The sequence below is a fragment of the Canis lupus genome, chromosome 16, assembly GCF_048164855.1.
Source record: "Canis lupus baileyi chromosome 16, mCanLup2.hap1, whole genome shotgun sequence".
In the NCBI taxonomy this organism is placed as follows: domain Eukaryota; kingdom Metazoa; phylum Chordata; class Mammalia; order Carnivora; family Canidae; genus Canis; species Canis lupus.
The window spans coordinates 19,031,653-19,055,658 of record NC_132853.1 but is presented as its reverse complement, the minus strand read 5'-3'; the positions used below and the strand labels follow the sequence as shown (position 1 = coordinate 19,055,658).

The 24,006-nt window shown below is 50.5% G+C and overlaps 1 protein-coding gene across 4 annotated transcripts in view; it reads left to right on the top strand.

Moving 5' to 3' along the window:
• The window catches only part of KSR1 (kinase suppressor of ras 1), a 154,905-nt gene that overhangs the window by 95,929 nt on the left and 34,970 nt on the right, over window positions 1-24,006 (top strand). For 2 of the 4 annotated variants that reach the window (XM_072779377.1, XM_072779378.1), the window contains exons 3-6: window positions 12,989-13,136; window positions 17,483-17,942; window positions 19,881-19,885; window positions 22,481-22,541. In XM_072779377.1, the coding sequence (XP_072635478.1) occupies window positions 12,989-13,136; window positions 17,483-17,942; window positions 19,881-19,885; window positions 22,481-22,541 (674 nt within the window). Of the gene's footprint in view, window positions 1-12,988; window positions 13,137-17,482; window positions 17,943-19,880; window positions 19,886-22,416; window positions 22,542-24,006 lie in introns of those variants that run through there. The other 2 variants (XM_072779375.1, XM_072779376.1) reach the window with 2 other exon arrangements.

The following is a 24,006-nucleotide window of genomic DNA, read 5'->3' as shown; positions in this document are numbered from 1 at the left end:
GTGAAAGCACTAAGTATTTATTTCAGATTAGAAAATATAGCGAAGCAAAGTTAAGTAACCTGTAATCCTTCACAGAGGTAATCATTGCTTCTTGGCTTTTTGCTTTTCTTTTTTTAATATCCAGTAATTTACCTAGATGTTCATTTTCAAAATGTGAAAAGCATAGAAAGTAAAATAATAATTCTACATTTATTGATGATTTATCCCTTAATCTTACTACTCTCAGGAAATAGTATAAACATTTTGGTGCATTTCCTTCCAGTCAGCCTTCATTGTTGACTTTTCTTTCTCTTTCTTCTTTTTTAAATGAAGTTTATTAAGGAATTTATGCTATAATTCTTTTTTTAATTTAATTTTTATTTATTTATTCATGAGAGACACACACAGGGAGAGAGGCAGAGACATAGGCAGAGGGAGAAGCAGGCTTCATGCTGGAAGCCCAATATGGGACTCGATCTCCAAACCCCGAGATCACGCCCTGAGCCAAAGGCAGATGCTCAACTGCTGAGCCACCCAGGCATCCCTCTTCTTCTTTTTTTTTTTTTTTAAGTATTGTTTTATTTTTAAGTAATCCCTACATCCATCTTGGGGCTCAAACCCACAGCCTTGAGATATAGAGTCACATACTCCACTGACCGAGCCAGCCAGGCACCCCTGTGCTATAATTCTTTAGTGAGTGTTCCCAGTGTGCCTGGGGCTGAGCTATGAGCTGTACATGGAATGTCTCTCATTCAGTCCTCCCCAAAGCCTTATAACGTGATGTCTTAGTCTGCTATAACAAAATACTATAGACTGGGAGCTTATGAGCAACAGAAATGTATTTCTCACAGTTCTGGAGGCTGGGAAATCCAAGATCAGGGTGCCAGCAGATTCAGCATCTGGTGAGAACCCACTTCCTGGTTCATAGGCAGCTGTCTCTGCTATGTCTTCGCATAGTAGGAGGGGCCAGGCAGCTCTCTGGGGTCTCTTTTCTAGGGGCACTGTTCCTATCGTGAAGCTTCCACCCTTAATAATCCCCTCACCTCCCAAAAACCCTACTCTAGTATCAACACCCTGAGGATTAGGTTTTGAGGTGGGGGGTGGGGGCACAAATATTTAGTCTATAGCAGGAGGCAATGCTTTAATGCTCAATATGCATTTGAGCTAGAGAAACTGAAGGTGTCATTTATCTGAGGTCCCCTAGATGGTATGTGATGTGGCCAGGATCCATATCCAGGATATCTGGCTCCATAGCAGGCGTCACAAGATACACCCAAACCCAAATTTTCAGTTCTCTAAGAACCATGTGATACATTCCCTCTGTGACACCTGAACATTTTTCCTTTTTCACAGTTTTATTTCAAAATAGCATTTCATAAATCTAGTTACAAATATTCATTGCAGGCAAATTTGAAAAAAAAAAACAGCTCCAAAAAGAAAACAATGAGGTAGTTACAGCATGTGACTGTCCATCTCAGGGCCTTGAATTGAAGCCTACTTTAAAAACAAACAAAACAACAAACAAAATCCTCCCACAACTCCCAACAGCCACTGGCAGCCCCCCTTAACCTCTACTACATTTTTTTTCACGTGTATATGGTAAAGTTCTAAGAGCTTCGACAGCCGCACCTCATTTGTAATGGTTGTCTTATGTCCCATCTAGGGTATCGCCGTAGTTCACAGGACTCTTCCTGTGGTTGTCCAAACCACCCAGTCCCAAATGTGTGAGAGCTCCAGGAAAGTTGGGGATAGTTGGATTTCATGTGGGGGTGGGGGTTCCCCAGATGATTCACTGGGAGGAGGGAGACGATGGTGTTCCTTATTGACTCAGGTCAAACTTTCTGGAGGTGAGCAGTGAGGCAGAGAACACCTCTCTGTCTGTGGCCTGGTATCCCAGGTATCTTGGGTGTCTGGGTCCTTAGGCCCCTGCAGTGAGGCCCGCCAGAGCCGGAGTATCTTACAACTAGCACCTGCTCTAGGAGGTATGTGCTGACTCCCCAGCTCCCAGGCACAAACTATTTTTGGCTACAGTGACTGTTCACTACAGTCATGAAAACAGAAACTGCTCTCCCTGCCTTGTCCTTTTCTGAGACACTGCTCCCGGGGCTGGGGCTGCTGGGGACCCTGGGCTTGGGACCCCCACCATGCATTGCCTATGGAGCTGGGTGATGGCCAAGGCCGCACGGGGTTCGGGGACCCCACCACCCGTGGTCCTGCAAGAAACAGAAAGCCTGGACCAGCCCAGGCTGGAGGGTTGCAAGGTAGGTCCTGGGGTCCAGGATCAGGTGGCCCTTCTGTGAGTCCCCAGAATGGGAACATTTGGCTGGGCTCTGAGTTCTTGCATTGCTAACTGTCTATAGAATGTATCTGGAAAGATCTAGATTGTGATTTCCATTTCATTGTTTCATTCCCTGGCTTTCTTGTGGTAAAGTGGCTGGGGAACTGTTAGGATCTTACCGAAATGGATCTTCCCCATCCTTTTAGTGAATGACTGACTTTTGGCTTGTTCATGCTTTTGTTTTGAGCAGGATATATGCTTGCTTTGAGCCTGATCCTTCTGTAGGGAGCTTAAGAAATTGAACTTGTACAGGCTGCCCAGCCCTGCCTGTTGGTGCTTCTGGTCACCCAGGCCAGCGAGGCCACATGGTGTAGAGGCTGTGAGTGCTAGCTTTGGAGTTACGTGGATCAGAGTCCAATCCGGGCTCCGGTGCTCTGTGGCTGTGTCTCAAGTGAGTAACTTAATCTCTCTGAGCCTCAGTTTCCTTAGCTACCAAGCAGCTGTGCCCAGGCCACTTCACGAGCAGTGACAGTACCAGTAGTGGTTATTTTTATGACTAGCTTGTTTGTGGAAAGAGGAAGCATGCAGAGAAGCTGAGTAAGAATCAGTGCGCCTCAGCCCTAGGCAGGTCTTAGGCCGCATGGCAGGACTTAGGTGTTTGGGTGGGATTTGTTGATCTTATCAATAAAAAGAAAAATGGGCACTGTCAACAGTGGGCACGGGTAAGGGTGGACAAGAACATGGAGTTGAGATTTTCTGCCCACTTGTCTTTTAAGCCACCAAGACATAAGGGACTTGCTGGTCTCTGGGGAAGGCCATAAGCCTAGAAGTCCTTTGCTTCTGGATTCCGTAGGACTCTGGGCCCACTAGGCAAGCACCTGGCTTGGCATTCCAAGAAGTGCCTTGGAGGTGATTCTCTGGACAGATCTCAAGGTAGTTCTTACCCTTGGCTCGCTTCTTAGAGCAGCTCAGAGAATCTGGCAGGAGTGAAACCTTTACATCTGTGTGAGGAAAGCCCAGGATGAAAACCAGTGAGCTCTCCCAGGGACCCAGGATCAACAGTGCTGGACAGTGGTAGGGAAATCTGGGCCCTGGTCAGGGTGACCGAGGCATGTCCCCTCCTCTCTGTGATCCTTGGTTTTCTCCATAAAATGAGTCTTGGACTAAATTGTTTCTCAGGTCCCTTTTAAACTCTGCCCTTTGACCTTGGCAGAGGAAGGATTTATCTTCTTCTCAACCTCACGAATATCCATTAGCATCTTTCATGCCCTCAGACCTTGGCACCAGCAATGGCCTCCTTGGCTTGAGTCTTGGCCATCCACTTGGGCTTCTATACTTTGAGGCCATTGTTGCTGTGGGGCAGGAGTTGTTTACAGGGTTTCTGGAAAACTACAGAGATCTCCTAAAAGATCTTGGTCTCCTGGTTGGATGCCTGTGGGGTAGTGTGGAAACAATGCAGCCCCTGTTTTCAGGTGGAACGTCCTGGTTCTCAGGTCTCCGCCCTAGGCTCACTTTCTGTGGCCCAGTGTCTCCCCCACCCAGACAGATAGATAAACAACCCCAAAGGACAGACTGTATAACCGCATGTTAGCACGTGCCACTCTGGTAGAGGGGTCTGTGATTTGGCTCTTGGCCCCAGGATGGGGCCCACCAGGTTCCAAGGCTGGGGCCAGGCATGTGTCAGGACCCTAAGCAAAGCTGCTGTGGCCTGAGGGACTGTTCTCCAGTCTGGGTGCACTCTAGTGTGGTGGGCCTCACTGGTTGGACTCAGCTGCGCCCCCCCGCTGCCCCCAATCTGATAGGTATGGAGGGAGGTGCAAGTAGCAGACCAGTTGACCTGATGGGAATCCTCTTTTTAATTGTATGTTTGGATGGAAGCACTGGCCAGCAGTAAAGATGGCCCTAGGCATGGCCACACCCAGGAGCCCCTATTGGTTTCCATCCTTGCCTTTGCCCTCAGAAGAGCTGGGGTTTCCCATGAGGAGATCCATTTCAAACCAGACCCCACTCCCTGCACCCTGTGTGTGGGATTAACAGGCATCCCAGTTTGGGGCTCTTGCTTCCCAAGCAGTTACAGTTCCCCCCTCTCAGAGGTGTCCCTGTGGGTCCCTCGTACACCCACCCTCACCCTGGAGCCTCTTGTCACCCAGTTGCTGGCCTGGCTTACATCCCCATTGCCACCATGCTTGTCCTGCTGTCAGCTGCTGTGTCAACCAGGGTTGCCAGGGAGGGCCTGTGGCTCTAGGGCAGCTCTCCCTCCCTCCTCCTGCCCTACTTGTCCAGGAAGGGACTTTCCCATTTGGTAGTCACCCAAGGGTTAGTGTAGCTCTCTGGCTGCTGGCAAACCCTCCCCCTGTCCCACTCTGACCCCAATCTTATCTTTGAATGTTCTATTTTTTATTTGTTTTAGAGTATTTTACTGTGGAGTCTAGGGGACAGTAGCCGCCGCCCCCCGTCCAGCAAAGATCCTGGGTGTAGACAAGATCCTCCACCCCTGTAGAAGCCTACATGTCTCCTGTGTCCATTTGGGAAGTAGCGTGTATTTGAGGGGTGAGCACACAACCCCGAAGCTGGTGTGTGTGTGAGTAGGTGTGTTTCTCTTAAAGCTGGGTGTGTGTGGCTGTTTGCAAACAGCAGCCAGGAGGAGCAGTTTTGGCAATGTGTGTTGATGCTACAGAGGAAGGTGACAAAATGCAGGTACCCTAGATGGCAGGTGTGTGTGGGCCTCCGTTGAAGCCTCTCCTCTGTGTCCCCTTCTGCAGATTGTGTGCTGGTGCTGCTGGGTGGGGAAGAAGGCCTGTCAGCACAGAGGGAGGTGGAAAAGAAGGAGCAGTGAGGTACAGGCCACGAGGAGATGGAGCCCAGCATAGTTGATGTGTGTTTGTTGAGTAGCTGGGTGACCCCCTAGATCAGGGGTTGCCAAACTGCCTCCTGGGCCAAATCCAGAGCACCACTGTTTCTTGTACAGCCTTGTAAACTAAGAATGGTTTTCACATTTTGAGCCAACAGAAAAAAGACTATTCTATGACACATGAAAATTATAGGATAGTCATGTTTCAGTGTCTATACTTAAAGTTTTTTTTTTTTTTTAAATTTTTATTTATTTATTTATTCATGAGAGACAGAGAGAGGCAGAGACACAGGCAGAGGGAGAAGCAGGCTCCATGCAGGAAGCCCGATGCAGGACTTGATCCCGGGACTCCAGGACCATGCCCTAGGCGGAACGCAGGCGCTAAACCACTGAGCCACCCAGGGATCCCCCTATACTTGTGAAGTTTTATTGGAATGTGGTCTCACCCATTTATTGACATACTGTCCATGGCTGTTTGGGCACCTCTTATGGCAGGTTTGAGTAGTTCTGCCACAGACCATATACCTGCAAAGCTGAAGATTATTCGCCCTCTGTTCAGGAAAAGCCTGCCAGTCCCCGCCCTAAGTACCTCAGGGCTCATGGAGACAAAGGGCAGGCTTTCTAGGAAGGTGGGGCCAGCTCCTGGGGTGATGGTGGTGGCTGTGGTGACAGCACATGCCACCAGAAGCTGGAGATCTTGTCTGAGGTGGAGTCAGGAAGCACTGGTTTCCTCCAGAAGGCACAAAGAAAACAGAGAGCCTTGAAAGGGAATGTGGGGAGAAGCCCCTTGGGTGGGGGGGTGGCGCCTGCAGGTGCTTTTAACCCCTACAGCCAGAGCTCGACCCAGCTTGGCATAAGGGATAGGGCATGGTGTGGAGCCAGGAAAACCAGACGTGACCTTATGATGCCCAGTAAACTCTACCTGGGCAGAAGAACTCACTTAATAAAGCAAAGAAGTGGGCACCAGCTCAGGCAGGGCCAGCTGGCTGAGAATAGGAAGAGGTAGCCTCAGATTGGTAAGCCTCAGCCTTACCAATCTGGCTGTGTGGTCTTGAGCAAGTTATCTACCCTCTCTGAACCTAACCTTACCGTGCATCTCAAGATGTTATGAGAATCATAAACACCTCTGTAGTTCATCCCACAGAGCACCTAGCACTGAGGAGATGCATAATAAATGCTCATTGCTTGCTCTTTCTTGACCTCCTCCTCCTCAGTTCCTCCTTTGACCTGCATTTCTCGACCCCCACACCTCACCCCACTGCTGCTCCATCTTTCTGAGGCTTTTAAGCCCAGACATACCAATGTATAGGCCAGAGACAGCCACTCCCTAAAGATTCCAGCCTGCCTCCCCACTCTTTGAGCCCACATCCTGTCTTATGGGAGGGAGGAGGGCAGGCACAGACCTTTCCTAGGACTTCTGTGAGCTTGGGCTAGGCTGGGGTTGAGTTGAAGAAGTGTGGGCCTCATGAGAAGACAGGCAGTGGTCAGCCCCAGGGCGCAGCCCTGCCCTGCTCTGCCCTGCCCTGGCCAGACCTGTCTTCTTTCTCAGACTCTCTGCCCTGGGCTACTTTAGCTGGATGTAAGGCCCTGCAGCCTGCCTTCTCTCATGGTCCCCACCCTGAGAAATTCTGATTTGATTGATCTGAGGTAGAGCTCGGGCATCAGGATCCTTTTTAAAAGCCCCCCAGCCAGGGTTAAGAACCACTGATCTAAATAAATCAGCCAAACACACTCATTTTACAAATGTGAAACCAGACCTCAGGAGAGGGGTTGGGACTGGCCCAAGGTCATGGGGTTTCCAATGACCAGGCCTGACCCTTCCTTCACTATGTTGTCCGACTGGGAGGTGGTGGAGAGAAGCCCTCCAGAATGTGGCTGACTTCTCCTGGGAAGGGGGTATTTCTCATTTCCTAGTGCTGAGATAAGAAGAGGCTGGGCCCAGGACTGGTCCACAGACCAAACCAGTATACCCTATGGACAAAGCTGTCTTTTGGATCTCCATGGAAGCCCCAGAAAGCTGCCCAATCCAGGCTCTCATTGCCTCAGCTCCACCTGTGCCTCCCAGAATTTCCAACTATTGTCACCCAAGTCTTGCTGCCCCTCTTCCTCAGGCCCAGCTGTGGGCAGAGGGCAGAGAGGAACACCTGGCAGGTGTTCCCTTGCCAAACAGGGGCATGTGGGCTCCCCGCCTGGGCTGCCAGAGAAACTCCCTTGCTCTTCCCCTCTCTTTCTTTCCCTAGCTGCTCCCCTGGCCTCAGAGGGGTGTGCAGGGGTCTGCATCACCATCCACTGGGCTCTGGGGTTGTGACCAGTCCCAGGGAAGCATCAGTGAAGGATCCTGGCCTTTTACTTATCTGGCAGTCAGGGAAGTGGGGGTGGGGGATGCCCCTGCACCCACATACCAGACATCTGAGTTCTGCAAATGGACCTGGAGAGCTAGCAGCACTGACAGGGCACTTACTGACTTTATTGACCCATCCTGTGCTCTCGGACCAGAAGACTAAATAAACCACAAAGTGTGGGTTTGCTTCCTGGGCTTTCTTTAACCCAGGCCTTCACCGGAATTCAGCCTGGAGCTGCCCTGGTTTCTTGCACATGGCCCACAAACAGGCGCTGAAGCCCCAGGCATTTCCACTCCTGACTGACTAGGGTGAGTGTGGACAACTCTTGGTGTCAGCCGGTACAGGTTTCTAAGTATAGACCCCATGCAGCCCCGTGGCTGCTGGTAAGTCCCAGGATACCATACCGTCTGACAGCATCCTGGCCTCTAACACCAGGTGCTGAGGGGAGGGGAGAGCTGTGTTCCTCGGCCCAGCCCCGCCTCCTGCCTGAGAGAACAAAACCGGTATTTGAACACCATAGGCCAGGAGTGACCTCAGCACTCAACCAACCCTACTGTTTAATTATTATCAAGAAGAGTAACTTCCCATCACCGGGAGAACATATGCGGTGACCTGAAGGATGTGGGGGGGGGGAGGGGGGGGCCGAGGAGCTCTTGCTCTGTCCCAGGTCCTTGCTGCCCTATTCTGTGCTGGTGCTAATGGAAGTCTTGTGAGAGCCGGGGCTTGACATCCCCTGCTCTACCGTGTCCTAGTTCACGTTTTGTTTTTAGACAGCAGCTGGGATGGAATGGGCAGGAATTCTCCTCAAAGCAGTATGGACTATCAGTCTCCCTGCCCTGAGCTCCAGGGTCTGAGTCCTTGTCTTTGAGACAGAGCAGCTTCACCTGCAGGGTAGTCGGTGGGCGTGTGGGGTCACCTGCAGCAGTTGGTGAAACTCATTTCCTAGTGTGCTTTCAGTTTAGGGATGATCCAGGGAAGTTGTTGCACATGGCTTAAAAGAACTTCCTAACTCAGACTTGGCTGGGCCCTTCTGTGTGGGTGGGCAGGTCACGTCAATATGTGAGGCTTGGGGGTGTCGAGTTGCTTGGGGCCATGGCTTGAGATAGCAGGGCCACTCCCCAGGCCTGACTGATGTCTAGCTGAAGGTCCAGCTCAGAGCTGGGGGTATGCCTTTTCTTTGTATACCAGTTCCCCTGACTCCAGCATGATTGCTTTATGTGCTTTCCCACCTCGACTGAATTAATTTTAGGTCTGAAATCACTTGTAGGTATTGAAAGGCTGGGGTACTTTGTTTTTTTGGTGGGGTTCTAGGGCCAGCATGGACACCTCACAGAGAAGGCCTGGCCACCCCATGCTCTGTTCCCCAGGGCATTTACTTCTGGGCTGCCTCCCCTCCTCATGTGCCTACAGAAATAAAGCTTTAGAAGTTGCTAATCAGACAGTAGTTGGGAAGGTGTTACATTCTTCACATAGGGTCTCCTTGCTGGGGACTCCTTGTAACTCTCAGATGTGACTGTTGGTCTGCACAGTTTTGTATTAGTTGCTACCCTATAAAAATCAGCTATTTTACTTATTTTAAGATTTTATTTATTTATTGAGAAAGAATATAAGCAAGGGGAGGGACAGAGGGAGAAGAAGACCCCCCCTCCAGCAGGAACCCTGAGATCATGACCTCAGGTAATGTCAGACGCCTGACTCAGCTACCCAGGCACCCCCAAATAAGCTAAAGTAAAGATCCAGATTTTTTTCAATTTTTTCATTTTAATTTTCTTTTCTTTTTCTTTTTCTTTTTTTTAAAGAGATGGGGAGAGAGAAGCGGGGAGGGAAAGGAGGGAGAGACTCTTAAGCAGGCTCCATGCTCAGCACAGAGCCCAGCACGGGGCTCAGTCTCACAACCCTGAGATCAAGACCTGAGCTGAAATCAAGAGCCGGGTGCCCAATCAACTGAGCCACCCCAGCACCCCCAGATTTCTCTATGTGAGATCTGGCAACCCTTCATTGCCTCACCTCAGAACCCCAACACTGAGTGCAGGCAAAGAGTGGGTTTCTGATTAGCATCATCCTTGCTGCTGTGGCTTTCTTGCTGTCCAGTAAAGAAGAAAAGTGTCTCTACTACTTCTATCTCTAATAAAAGGTAGATCAAGTGGGCTACATCCCCTACTGGTCTCATTTCCCACGGCCTGGCCCTGAGGCTTATGTATTTGAGACCCTTACTCTCCCAAGTAACTTGCTGACTGGTGGATAGCTTTTTTGACCACAGCTTTTAGGTAGAGTGGGGTAGTCCCTCTCTCCAGTTCAGTGATCCAACCCTGTAGGAGAGGAGGGGTTAGGGAATGGAAGGGGCAGTCAGAAATGATGACATGTTGTGCTAGCGCTCTCATTTCATGGATGGATGTACACAGTTCACACTCCGGAAAGCAGGCTTGTCCGGGGAGAGGGGGGGCAGCTCCGATCTAAGTGGGACCCTGGATTGGCTCTTTTGTCCCAGTACATCCACCCGCCCCCGTTACGTCTTGCCAACCTCTGGTTTGAATTGGTGCATAAAAAGGGCAGAGGAAGAGAGGGAAGGTGGCCCCTGCTGCCTTGTTCTGTGTGCTGGGCTGATGCATGAAGCTTCATGGCAGTGGGAGAAACTTCCCAGCTAATTTGAAACGTTAAGGGAAATCCCTTTTTTCTTCATTGTTTTTTTAAAAGGAAATGGATTTAAACATATTCTTTTCCTTTTCTAGGAGGTTGCTTCACTTGATGAAGAACAAAGACTTTCTATTACACAGTATAGTTTTTTTTTTTTTTTTCAGAAAGCAGGTAGAAATTAATTCATTTAATTTACTTTGAAAAAATTAATCTATTAATTGCTTCCCAAGGCTTTGGCATGTTGAGGAATGTCAGTGAGAAATAGTTGAAGGAGCCTTGCAATCCACACACATGGGTTTCAGGTCTGGCCCATAGTTCGGTAGCTTGCCCTGCCTGAGGACTCCGAGGCCTGGGAAGGTGCGCCCCACTGCCTGCCTTTGCTGAATCGTGCTGAACAGAGAGAGCATACAAAGCACTGGGCACATCGTACTGGGCAGATGGTTTGTCGTAATAAACGTACTTATTATGTTTGAGAACTGGAAACTTGGTGTGGGTGGGGAGGAAAAGAATAGAAAGACAGAAAGGAAGGCAGAAAATCCCTATTTGCATTATAATTAGATTGGGGCTTGGGTTTCTAGGCTGGTTTCAGAATCTCTTTTCTGGGGGAACTGCTGAGTCATCACAGCCTGGGGGTGGTGGTGTGGAAATGCTCCTTTGGTGAGAAGAGGGGACACTCCAGGGAAAGGTGGCGGGGTCATTTTGTGCAGTTGTGTAAAGGTCAGCATCACTTCCATTCGTTCTTGACAGTATTGCCAAATTAGTTTCCATAGTAGAAGGAGGGAAAAAGATGTCAAAACTGCGTTTGATGAAGAATGTCATGGTAGCCAATAAAGGAAGATGCATGGATCGAACAAAAGCTGCTGCCTGGAGACATTTATCTGACCAGCCTCCCGTCTGTACTGTTCTTATCAGCAGTTTCCTGTGACACTGTAGTTTGATCATATGGAAGGATTTCTGACAACCAAGGGTTTGTCCAGCCAATGATGAGCTAGCTTCTTGGTGCTTTTTCATGCCTATTTTTCCAAATTTCGAGGTGAATCATTCTAAACAGCTCTGAGATTCTTGTCCACAACCCTGGAGATCGAAGAATATACAGACAAGACACAAAGGTGCAGGGGTGGGGTGGGGTGGGATCTGGCCTGACCCCAGGCCTCAGCTGTGGCCTTCCACCACCAGGATCTCAAATCCCGCAGCCCATTGCTCTAAGGACTAAAGCCAGTATCTCCATCAGGTTCTGTTTTGACACCTGAGTCTGAGATCTATACCAGCATGAATTGACAAAAACTTTTCTAAAATAAAATTGCACAGCTTGCTGAAATCAATGAAAATCAGCTTAGCTTCTGAACTACAAGCTTTATATGAATCATTTAATGTGGGATGCCTGGCCTTCCCTGATAGAGAAAATCTGGGAAATATTGAAAGGCGCCAAAGAAGAGGAAAAAGAACCTAATCCCCAATCTCATCCTCCCCACCCCTCATCAGGTAGCTCTTTGAGTTTTCTCTGTGCTAGGCCATATCATACTGCTTTGCAATGACTTGTTTTTATGTCAATCACCTGCAAGCCTCTTGAGACCAGAGACCTGTCCCTTCTCTCTGTGTTTACCCCGGACTTGATATCACATATGGCTCAAAGCAATCAGCCAAGGTGGGGGGTGGGGGGGTTCCTTTTTCCTTTATTATTATTTTTTAAGATTTTATTTATTTATTTATTCATAAGAGAGACACAGAGTCAGAGGCATAGGCAGAGGGAGCAAGCTCCTTGTGGGGAGCCTGACGTGGGACTTGATCCCAGGACTCCGGGATCACAACTGGAGCCAAAGGCCCAACCACTGAGCCACCCAGGTGCCCCTCCTTCCTTGATGAGAAGAAGGAACACAAGCTTCGAAGTCAGGCCCTGATTCAAATATTCACTCTCTCTATTAGTTTTCTGTTGCTGTATCACAACCACAAACAGAGCAACTTGAAACATCCCCCATTTATTAGCTCACGGTTCTGTAGGAGGAGAACTGGATAGAGGAGCTCAGGTGGGCTCAGCTAGCTTTTCCCTGCATAGGATCTCACCGGGCCCAAGAATATTAGGTGTCAGCAAGCCTGGCCTCTTACCTGGAAGCTTTGGGAAGAAGCAATGTCTAGGTGCGTTCAGGTTGTTGGCAGAAGCCAGTTCCTTTTGGGTAGGTCTGAGGCTCCCTTTACCTTGCTGGTCAGCCAGGGACCACTCTCTCTGCTAGAAGCCACCTGCATCCCTTCTCACCTGGCCCCTCCATTCCTCCAGAGGCCACATGGAGCCCTTGTGACACTTGAGTCTCTCTCTTCCTCTCTGCTACCTTGAACCCTTGAAAGGTTTTTGAGAATTAAAACCTTTAATTACAATTAAAACCTTTAATTAATTAATTACAGCAAGGTATAAGGGCCTATACGGGGCTCGGTGAGGGTTCATTCGTTTTAATCCTTCTCTTGTTGAGCCAATTTTATTTGGAATCTATCTTGTCTAATTCAGGTATAACAAAGTGGTAAAGGGCCATCTTTATCTGAAGTTCTTGTCATTCTAAAAAGTTGTCATGATTCATCATTTTTCTGTGCAGAGGCATGAAAAGAAACAAGTGGGCAATGTGCCCTCATTGTAACTTCACTGTTTTTCCTTTCTTTTCCTTCCCCCACCCCGACCCTGAAGCTTTGGTATCTTGGCCTCAGCTGCTGTCTCTGGTAGCGCTGGGGGTGGGGGTGAGAGCTGGCGGCCTGTGTCCTCTGACAAGTGGCAGCTTCTGGTCGGAGGCTGGCCTGCCGGCACCTGGCCCCTGCCAGTCAGCGGAGGAGCCCAGCCCTGGCCACGGAGAGGATGAGGAGGGCGCCAGGGCCGGCCTGACTACTCACTGCTATCTGCCTGTCCCTTCTGTGCTTCCTCAGGAGATCCTCAGCGAGCTCACACTGGATGCCCTGCTGGACATGAACGAGGTCAAGGTGAAGGAGACGCTTCGGCGCTACGGGGCCAACACCGAGGAGTGTGGCCGCCTGCAGTATGCACTTGCCTGCCTGCGGAAAGTGACAGGTCTGGGTAGGTAGGACCAGCGTCCCCGGTGCTGATGGCAACCCCATCAGCTTCCTGTCCCTCCACTTGGGCTGGGACATCAGCCTTCTCCAGGCCTGTCCTGGTTCCCTGGGGCCCCTGATGGGGGTGGGGCAGGTGTAGCCCAGGGCTTGTGGGACAGCTTGGAAAGGCCAGAGAGTGTGTGGATTGCCCTGACTTGAGATATAGGGTTTGCATCCTGACTGGTCAAGCTAGGAAAGCTTTTGCCATGGTCAGAGGCCCTATACCGGGCCACTAGGTGGGCCCTGTGGGATTTCCCCTCTTTGGAGCACATCTGTTGGGCTCTGAACCCTCCTGAGGCTCCCTGCATTCCAGCCCCATGGTCACCCTGGCTCACCCCCAGCCTATTCCCTACCTTTTCCTGTTCCCACTGGATGCTGGGCTATCTGCTCAGAAGGCAGTAGCATGATGAGAGAAATTGTATGGTGTTTCAGCTGTGAGCATGGACATGGCCGCCCCAGGCAAAGTGTGTAATCCTGGCATTAGAATGAGCTCCTCGGGAATTATTTGCAGGCTTTCTAAATCTTGTCTTAAACAGCTTCAACTGCTGTGATTTAATATTCCCACTACCATGCCAATAAGGCTTTAAAATGAGCCTAATGAATAGAATTAGTTCTGTTTTTTTTTTTTTTTTTTAAAGATTTTATTTATTCATGAGAGACCAAGAGAAAGGCAGAGACATAGGCAGAGGGAGGAGAAGCAGGCTCCATGCAGGGAGCCCCATGCGGGACTCGATCCTGCATCCCGGGATCACACCCTGCACTGAAGGCAGATGTTCAACCGCTGAGCCACCCAGGCGTAGCAGTCCTGTTTTTGTTTTTTGTTTTTTGGTTTTTTTTTTGTTTAAGATTTTATCCATTTATTCATGAGAGACACAGAGAGAGAGGTAGAGAGACAGGCAGAGGGAGAAGCAGGGTCCCTGTGGGGTGCCTGATGTGGGACTTAATCCCAGGACCCCAGGATCAGGTCCTGAACCGAAGGCAGTTGCTCAACCACTGAGCCACCCAGGTGTCCCCAGTCCTGTTTTTAATTATCTGAGCCACCTATCTTATTTCTGACTGCCTGTGGCTTCAGGAAGCTATCGAGGTTTATGCTCTGCTTGATTTTTTTCCCCCCAGAGGGGAGTGGGCTTTATTTCTTCCTGGGCCCTACTGTCCCCCAAGTCCTCTGAACACAGTGTGGAGAGCTTCACTCAGTTCAGAAGACCTTGACAGGCCAGGCCTTCCAGCAGGTACCAAAGAAACATGAGAGAGATGTAGTCCTTCTTCTCATCCCCACGTTTTACAGAGAAGGCTGGAGACTGAGCCCAGAGAGAGGATACGGCTTTGCCGAGGACACACAGCAGTGGGTGGCAGAGCTGGAATTCCAGCCTCAGTCTTTGTTGATGGCTAGGCTGTGTCTACACTGTGGAAATTTAGAAGTACTTGCCACCCAAGCTGGGATTGGGGGTAACTTGTCAGCCCTCCCTCCTTATACCTGAATTGTAAGGAATGTGGAAAAGCCAGCTGTCAAGTGGTGGTGACCTATTTGTGTTAGGAAGGTGACTGCCCATCCTGGGTGCCAAGCTAGGGAGATCACCAGCTCATTAAGCACTAATTTATTAAACCAGGCACTTGCCATGTGTGTGGCAATACCTTTTTAAGTGGTGGTGTTGAGCGCCTATTGTAGCTAGAGCATCGGAGGCATTGGGTGAATTGTCTGGGGTCCCACATTCGGCACTCGGCAGAGCTGGGTTTCTTCCTCAGAGGGTGATTTTCTGCTCTGCCCTGGAGGAGGCTTCTGGGGAGGAGGGGATCTTTTCCACATCCTTCTCATCTGGTCTCAGCTTGTACCCTATGCTTGGGTACCAGCTTGGGTACCCCTATGTCCCCAAGAGGGTCCTGGCCACACCCAACCCAAATGGGTCTGCCGAGCGGTGACCATGCTTCAGGGGCATCTGCTGGGAACTGAGTGGGTACCGCCATCACCGTGCCTCTCAGATCATGCCATCAGAGAGTCTGTTGCAACTAACAGGGCTTGGTGAGAGCAGTTTATTTGCAGTAAAGATGGACGGTGGAATCCATCTGCCTGGGCCTAGCACTCTTAGAATCCATGGGACCTTTGTTACCTAACTCCTCTGTGCCTCAGTTTCCTCATCTGTACAATGAAGGTAATAACATTTTCTCATAGTGTTGTTGTGAGGATGAAATGGGTGAAGGTCCAGTGCTTAGGCGAGAGCCTGGGATATATTAGTGCTCTTTTCAGTATTGGGCTTGCAGGGTCATGGAAAATGTTGAATACATTGACATTGTGGCCGCTGGTCTTAAGAAAGGTAAGGGATAGTTTTCTGTGCCTGTGGCTAGTGAACAGGAGAGACTATTTCTGCCCACGCTTCCTGTCCCTCATCCGTAGTACACATCACTAACTGCTCCCAGGCTCTTCCTACTGATTGACTCCAGGTCATCTTCAAGAGCCACTGCCGGTTAACTGGCATTGGCATGTGTGTCAAGACCCATCTGCCACCTCTGTGCTGGTTCAGAGTGATGCTGATCAAATGGGCAACTGGAAGAGTTTGTGATTTGTTTACTTGGGTGGCAGACTTGCCCATGGGTTGTGGAACTCACTCTTTGCTCCCCTCAGTAAGAGACAGGCCAGTGCATCCTAGTAGATTAGTTTCTGAGTTATAGTGGTGGCTGCAGTTCTACAAGAGCAAATGCAAGGCACGCACAGGCTGAGTAACTCCCTCTGTAGAACTGGCTCCTGAAAAGAAAGTCCTGATGCCAGGGAGTAGGAGGGAGGGTGTGTACAAAGAGCCCCTGGGAGTCGGGAAGGACAGTTTCTCCCCACCATCCCTGATAAATGGCTGTATGGGCTGGGCTTGAACACCTCTGACCCTAGGGAGCTCTGCAGCTCTCCAGGCTGTGTCGTATTTGTAGGCTGTTCAACATGGACAGCCCTGTGGGAGGAGGCCCAGTGCTGTGGTTGGTACTGAGGGCTCTGTTCCCGGCCCACTTCTCGCTTAGCCGCCGGACCTCTGCAGTGTCTGTGGCCTCTCTGATGTGATGGGAAGACTGAGCAAGATGGGGAACAAAGTAGATGACTCCGATGTGGAAGTTCATTTGGTCTTGAATCAAAAGCTACCTTCTCGTACCTTCCACTCATTGATAAAACCGGGAGGGAGGTGTCTTTTCCTTTCCTGCAGTGGGGTCTCTATAGACAGGCTCATTTCTCCCTGCCCCCAGCCCTTTGGTATCTCCCCAAGCCTTCTAAGCTCCAACCTGAAGTCCTTAGGGAGGCCTTCAGGACCCCTCCTGAGCTGGCCCCAGAGGGGCTGACCAGCCCACTTCATCTCTTGCATCTCTTGGGCTCGTCCTGACCTTGACCTCTCAAGGCACAGGGAACTCTTCATAGTCACCAGATGGTGCCATGTGCTCCCTGCCTTTGCACATGCTGTTCCCTCTGCTTGGTGCACCTGCTTTGCTGCCCTCTCCTGCTGGCTCAGCTCGGGTGCCACTTCCTCTGGGAAGCCCTGGACCTCCAGGCTAGTTTGGGTCCCCCTCCTCTGTGCTCCCTTGGGGCCCAGGCATCTCTGTCTTGGCATGGTACTGTCACCTTCCTTGGACTCTTGGAGCACAATGGATGCCTTTTCCAAGGTCTGACACCCGGCCTCCAGTATATGCTTGAAAGAATGGACAGACTAGACTGTTGAGTCGGAACTGCCCCATGGTCTTAGGGGTCTTCTGTGTGGGAAGCCAAAAGTCATGGGCTCCTCTCAGAAGGAAGTGGCTATTGATCCTCTTTTATCTATCTATCTATCTATCTATCTATCTATCTATCTATCTATCTATCTATCTATCTATTTTAACCGGATTTCTTTCCTAGCAAATTTCCAGGGCAGATTACTACTGAAAGTTGGTACGCTCCTCTCCTGGTGCCTGAATTTTTTTGATGTAGTCATTCCCTTTAAGCACCCCAGCTTCCCCTTCCTGACTCCTAAAGATCAGTTACCACTTCCCTCTCTGAGGTCACCCATTTTTGGGTTGGGTTTCCCGCATTGCTCCCCACCGACCTGGCAGCAAGAATTCTGGACAAGCCATTCTCTCTCTGGGCCTCATTTCACCTCCATAAAATGGGGACAGTAATACCTGTGCCGGTGCCCTCGCAGTCACAGGTGACATGGGTGATATGTGTGTGTGAGAAGCCTGTATGAAGGCTGGTAGTCAAAGCCTGCTGTTAAGGAAATGTGCACCCCTGGACAAAGTGTTACCATCTCTGGGTGCTGACCCACCTCCCTCTAGCTCCCATCATCTGTGACTCGACTTCTTGGCCCACAGGAGGGGAGCACAAAGAAGACTCAGGCTGGAGTTCGTTGGATGCCCGGCGGGAAAGTGGCTCTGGGTCTTCGGTGGATACCCCATCGCCAGCCAGCCTGCCCTGGCCCCCAGGGAGTGCCCAGCTGGGCAGAATGGGCAGCGGTGCCCAGGGCCCACGCTCCGTGTCCGTGTCAGCTCTGCCCACCTCAGACTCCCTGCCCCCTGGCCCCTGCGAGGGCCTCTCGGACACCTGTATCCTCCTGCACACCAGTGGTCGACTGACTCCCCGGGCCCTGCACAGCTTCATCACCCCCCCAACCACACCCCAGCTGCGAAGGCACACCAAGCTGAAGCCTCCGCGGACACCACCCCCGCCCAGCCGCAAGGTCTTTCAGCTGCTGCCCAGCTTCCCCACACTCACCCGGAGCAAGTCCCATGAGTCACAGTTGGGGAACCGCATTGATGAGGTCTCCCCGATGAGGTGAGTGCTCAGTTTGCCGTCCCCTGAAAGTTCTGTCTGTGGTTTTCCCATTATAAAGGTAATATGGGCTTTATTTTAAAAGGACAAATAAAATCAGTCAATGTAGAAGGGTGCAGAGTGGGGATGCCAAGGTGGCTCAATCAGTTAAGCGTCTGCCTTGGGCTCAGGTCATGATCCTGGGGCCCTGGGATGGAAACCTGCATCTGGCTCTTTGCTCAATGGGGAGTCTGCTTCTCCCTCTCCCTCTCCCCTACCCCCTATTCATGCTCTGTCTCTCACTCACTTTTTCTCTCTCAAATAAATAAAATGAAATCTTTAAAAAAAAAAAAAAGTGTGTACAGTGAAAAGCACCTGTGTCTCTCAGTTCACTTCTCCAGGCTTCATTACTAGGTTCTTTCTGGACACACACACACACACACAGAATGGTACCATGCATCAGTCAGGATAGACTACATTATGCTGCAGTAACAAATAACCCCTAATTCTCTGAGTCTTAAAACGACAGAGATTTATTTCTTGCTCATGCCACCTGTCCATTGTGGGTTGGTCTCATTCCAGGTCCCAGGCTGACAAAGCAGACACTTTCTCAAACATTATCTGGAAAATTCCACTAGGGCAGAGGAAGAAAGAATTTTAGATGTTACACACTAGTGATTAGATGCTGTTTCCTGGAAATTCCACTCACCATCAAGGCCCTACCCAAAGGAACCAAGAAATGTAATTCTCCCATATGCCCAAATGGGGAGAACTGAAATATATGACTGAAACCTCTAATGATTGTCAAATACCATGTAGTCTTTTCTAGACTCTATTTTCTTTCCTCCAAAGATTTATTCATTTATTTGAGAGAGCATGCAAGCATGAATGGGGGGAAGGGCAGAGGGAGAAGGAGAGAGAGAATCTTCAGACTCCCTGCTGAGTGCGGAGCCTGACATAGGGCTCGATCTCATGACCCTGAGATCATGACCTGAGCTGAAATCAAGAGTTGAATGCTCAACCAATTTAGCCACCCAGGTACCCCTAACCAATGTTTTTCAACTTACTTTATATCTGAGAACTTTATGTACATATATCTTAAAATATCTTTTTTATGTTAAAAAAATTTTTAATCTACTGAAATGGGTATTAACAGTCACATGTCTCAAGATGTAGAAGCCTTGTGGCTCCTGTAGTTTGTAGGGGGCAGACAGTGTGAGTTACCCTCACCATTTTTCCTGTCACCCCATTCTCCTTGGGGAGCCAACCAGGTTATCAATTTTGTATATACCTATAATTATTCAAACTACTTCATCTTTTTTTTTAACTACCTCACCTTTTTAAAAAAAATTATTTGAGAGAGAGCGAGAGCACAAGCAAGGAGGAGCATCAGAGGGAGAGGGAGAGGCAGACTCCCTGCTGAGCAGAGAGTGATGTGGGGCTCCATCCCAGGACTCCTGGATCATGACCTGAGCTGAAAGCAGACACGTAATCGATTGAGCCACCCAAGCGCCCTCAAACTACCTCCTATTCTTAACCTTTTCATATCATTGCAGTGTATAGTTTACCTACCCTCTCCCTTCTTGATGGACCTTCAGGTCATTGTCAGTTTTGCTATTACAAAAATTGCCCTTGTCGGCAGCGCACAGGGGAAGAAGGGGGGAGTTTTCTTTGGATGCCTTCTACTTTCTTGTACCTCTGAGGGTTGGGGAACTCGGCTTTTCTCCGGACATGGGCTCTCCTTTTCAAGTGTGTAGCTCCAGTGTCCATTAGGGGTAACTTCTAGCCCTTTCCATTGAGGAATTGTCTCCATAGTCACGTAGCCAACCTTACCCCATGCTCGGGGGGCTCAAAGTCCTTACCTGAGCACATTACCCAGTCCCTCCCAAGAGGGGATATCCTGGGGGACATGCTGAACCAGCGTGGTGCCATCCCACTTTCTCTCTCTTTTGTCTCCTGCAGGTTTGGTAAGAGTGATTCATTTTCATCCCCTCTGCCGCCTGGGAGTCGTGTTTGTGTTGCTGTCCCCATCTGGGGTGGATTTCTTTGAACCTGTCCCAGTCCACTTGGCCTTTTCACCATTCAGAAGCAGAGGTGCTGGGAACCACCTCAGGAAGTAGCTCTAAGACAGGTGACCTTAGGATGATGTGAGGTGGCCTCAGACCCCAGGAGCTGCTCTCTGCGAAGCAGAGACCTGGAGAGCATCCTGGGCTGCAGGCAGTACCTACTCAGGCCCAGTCTGTACCTCGTCATCCCCACAGGTGACTTCTGGCAGGGAGCCTTGCCTGCTGGGCTGCCATGATAACCAAGAGGTATGCACCATATGTCTGGTGTAGGTGGATTTTAGCTGTCCACAGAACCCAGCTGATGTCTTGGGACCTCTCTTTTTAGGGGACAGGCAACCTTGCCAGCAGGAATGTAGCTTGGCTCTGAATGAGGCCCCAAGAGATCGGAGGATGTGAATGAGAATTCCCCTTTAAGAGGGGAGACCCACGTGGCCCCTGATCCCTTTATCCACCCATCCACCTCCAGGTCAGAAGTGGGGTCTTGCACTCGGCTGTTGTGAAAGGGCTTCTCACTCCTGAGTCAGAGTGGAGGGAAACTACCATGCCTTTGGGGTCTGCTTTGAATTGTCTCAGTGGAAATGCAGAGACGTCTGATTTTTGCCTGAGCAAAATAGCAGTTTATTTTTTGTCCTGTCCTGAGCTGGCTAAGCAGAGTGACAAAGCTGTCAGCAGGGTCTTAGTGACAAGGTAGGGGGCAGTGGGTTAGGGGGATAATAGGCTGTAGCTCTGCCAAAATGAAGCTGGCTGCAGGACCACCAGAGAGGCATAGAGTGAGCGAGGAGGGAGGCTGCACTGTCCCTTCCCCAGGGCACAAGGCGAAAACTTCAGGGCCCTTACCAGAGCCTTGGAGGAGAATCCATCATCAGCATCCTTAGGACAGCCCAGTCCCCACATCCTCCCAGTTGCTGTGGGACTGCTTGCCTAGCTTGCCAGGAGGCAGGACAAAGTCTTCAGGGCGAGTATTTCATCTAGATGAGGGGTGCTTGATGCCTGGCCCTTGTGCCCTCTCACCTGCCTCGTATCTCTCACCCACAGCCGACGTTACAAGTCCACTACAGGTTGTATATATGGTCGAAATCTCATTTTTCCTACAGTCTGTTTCTCTTAGGCTGGCAGCCTAATCCCTTTTACACCCATGTACTTTGATGGCCTTGGCTGTTCACAGTGAAGTGGGTCCCAGGAGGGAGGCAAGACAAGTCAGTCCCAGAGCAGATATGCCAGAGAGAACTGTGGTAGTGTGATTGTGGGTTCCCAAATCATCAGGGGGTAGCACAGGGCCTTTTGGTCCTTATCAAACCCCCTTAGTGTGGGAGGAGGAGCCAGCACCTCCAGCCCATCCTTCCTTCTCTGTGTGCTCAGGTATGTGGTACTTGGCATTAAGTGAACCAGCACTTAATGAGCACCAGGTATGTGCCAGGCCAGCACGAGGAGGCAGGGGGTCTGGGATTGTTGCTGATTCTGAGGACAGGAGACAGCCACAGATCCCTCAAGCACCATGTTCCTGACCTTTCTGGGTTATGGTTCTTTTTGATAACTGGATACAAGTTTAGACCTACCTTCCAGGGAAAAGTCCACCCACAAAGCTTTCCAGTCCAGAGGATTCCCAGAACCCCTGAAGTCCATCCAGGGACTCAGTTGAGAACCCTTCCTCTAGGAGGAGGTAGGCAGTGCTGAGTAGGGGCAGAGGCAGGACTGGGAAGTGGGGGAGGGGCATGAGGCAGTGGGACATGTGGACTGCCAGTGGGTGCAGAGCTTGCCTCCAGGTGTTCCTCCACTGCCTGACCTGTAAGGCCTAACCACTAGGGATGCTGTTCTTATGGGGGAACCCAGGATTAGGACAGAGAGAGCCTGGGGTCCCCTCTAGGAAGGCAGACATAAGGCTCATCTCAAAGCTTGCGATCTGAGACTCCTCCAGAAGCCAGTGGGACTGGCCCAAGTGGGAGCATGATACAACTTCATTTTGTCCTTGCTCTACCTGCTAAGATCTGGCTCTGGTGGCTCTCAGAGCAAAATTCTCAAGGTGCTTGTAGCTATAAAGGTCCTGGATGTGCTATATGGCTGCTCAGCCTCAGAACCTCCGCCAAAGATCAGAGAGCTCCTACCCACTAAACAAGAAGAGACCTAAATTAAGCCCTTGCAAATGATGACCTAAGGATGTGTCCATGAGGGAGCGCGAGAGGTGGGCATAGGTGGAGACTTCTGTCCTTACCTTTGCTTTGCCTGCTGCCTGCCACTGCAGCGAGGAGCCACACAGCGATGGTTTCATAACCACCTGCAGAGACCAGACAGTAATGTTCACAGGAGAAGCAGGTCAGGCATGATGGTAACTACACTGCCCCATTAGTCTCCCTGGACCGTCCCTGTTCTGAATGTTAGGGACAACTTTATCTACTCTGCAGCAAGTCGTCTCACCCACCTAGCCTGTGGTCTCTGATCTAGAAGGCCACAGGTGCACAGGCCTCTTCAGCCTGCCTGACCTGGCATCTTTCCCCACAGATCTCCCACATGGATCCCCACAGATGGTACGAAGGGATATCGGACTGTCAGTGACTCACAGGTAGGTCCAGCCGGGCTGGGACAGGAAGGGGACGTAGAGCTGGACTGGGGTCTGCGTGTGGCAGGGCACCCACTGAGGGGTCAGTCTTCATTGTGGGTGGGTGTCCGGCCTGATCCCTGTTTCTTGGGGCTCTTTGCCTCTGGCCTGTCCATCACCCACCCATGTGGAGCCCCTGCCTGTCACCAGTGGCTTTATGGACTCACTGGACCCTCCCTGACCCCACCCCTGCTGAGGGAAGACACAGGTCCCAGGAGAAACACGGTTATGGTCTCAGGGAGGAGGAGCTGCGAGCTTCCTGCAGGTCCCACTGTGAGATCATGTTGAGGCCTACAGCTGGCCTCACGTCAGAGTCCATGAAGCTTTGAAACTCCAGGGTCCCATGGCCCATCCCTAAAGTTCTTGGCTTGGTAGCCTGGATTTCCAACAACTTCTAGTGACTCTGGTGGCTGGTGTGTGTTGTCATGGGTTGACACAGGCCCATGACGTGGATGGACCAGGAGACTTGGCCTTAGTTCCCGTGAGGCTGGGGTGTGCCACAGACAACAGGCCTGCACAGCATCTCATCACCCTGGACAACAACTGGAACAGTGCCTAGGGATGCCAGTGCTCTGGCCATCCCTGCCACAGACTGTTGGGAACACACTTATCAGGAGCTTTGCAACTTGCCAGGGACTTTCATTTCCCCCTGAGCATGAACTGTAGCGGCAGTGAGCCTGGAAGACTGGCCTGGAATTCTGGCCAGAGCTGGAGACCCAGCTGTGGCTCTGAGGGCTTAAGTAATTGCCTAAGGTCATGCTGCTGGTGAGATAGTGGTTGAGTCCTCTGACTGGCACCCAGGCACCTCTGGAGACTTGTCAGGGCTGAGTGTTGAGGAAGAGAGGCCCTGGTGCCACAATGGGGACAAGCCCTTCATGTGAAGGTCCGAGGTCTTCCCTCTGTCCCCAGGTGCCCAGCGGGATCTTCCCAGGGTGTGAGGCTGGTGTGTGCCACAGATAACAGGTCTGCACGGCATCTCATCAACAGGAAGCCCACCTATTCTTCCTCCGTGAAAGTGGACAGTGACTGCTAACGAGTATGGGGTTTCTTTCTGGGGTAATGGAAATGTTATGGGATTGAATAGTGGTGATGGTTGCATATACTAAATATGCAACTAGTGGTGCATCATCACTAGTGGTGATGTGAATATACTAAAAACCACTGCATTATACAATTTTAAAAGGTGAATTAAAAAAAAAAGATTCATTTATTTATTCATGAGAGACACAGAGAGGCAGAGACCTAGGCAGAGGGAGAAGCAGGCTCCCTGTGGCAGGACCCTGATGTGGGCTCAATCCCAGGACCCCGGAATCACTACCTGAGCTGAAGCTGATGCTCAGGGTTGAGCATTCCCTGCTTGGTTTTTTAAGCCCTGGTTCCAGGCCTCTCTCGCTCAGCAGGAATATCTTTTTTTTTTTTTTTTTTTTTA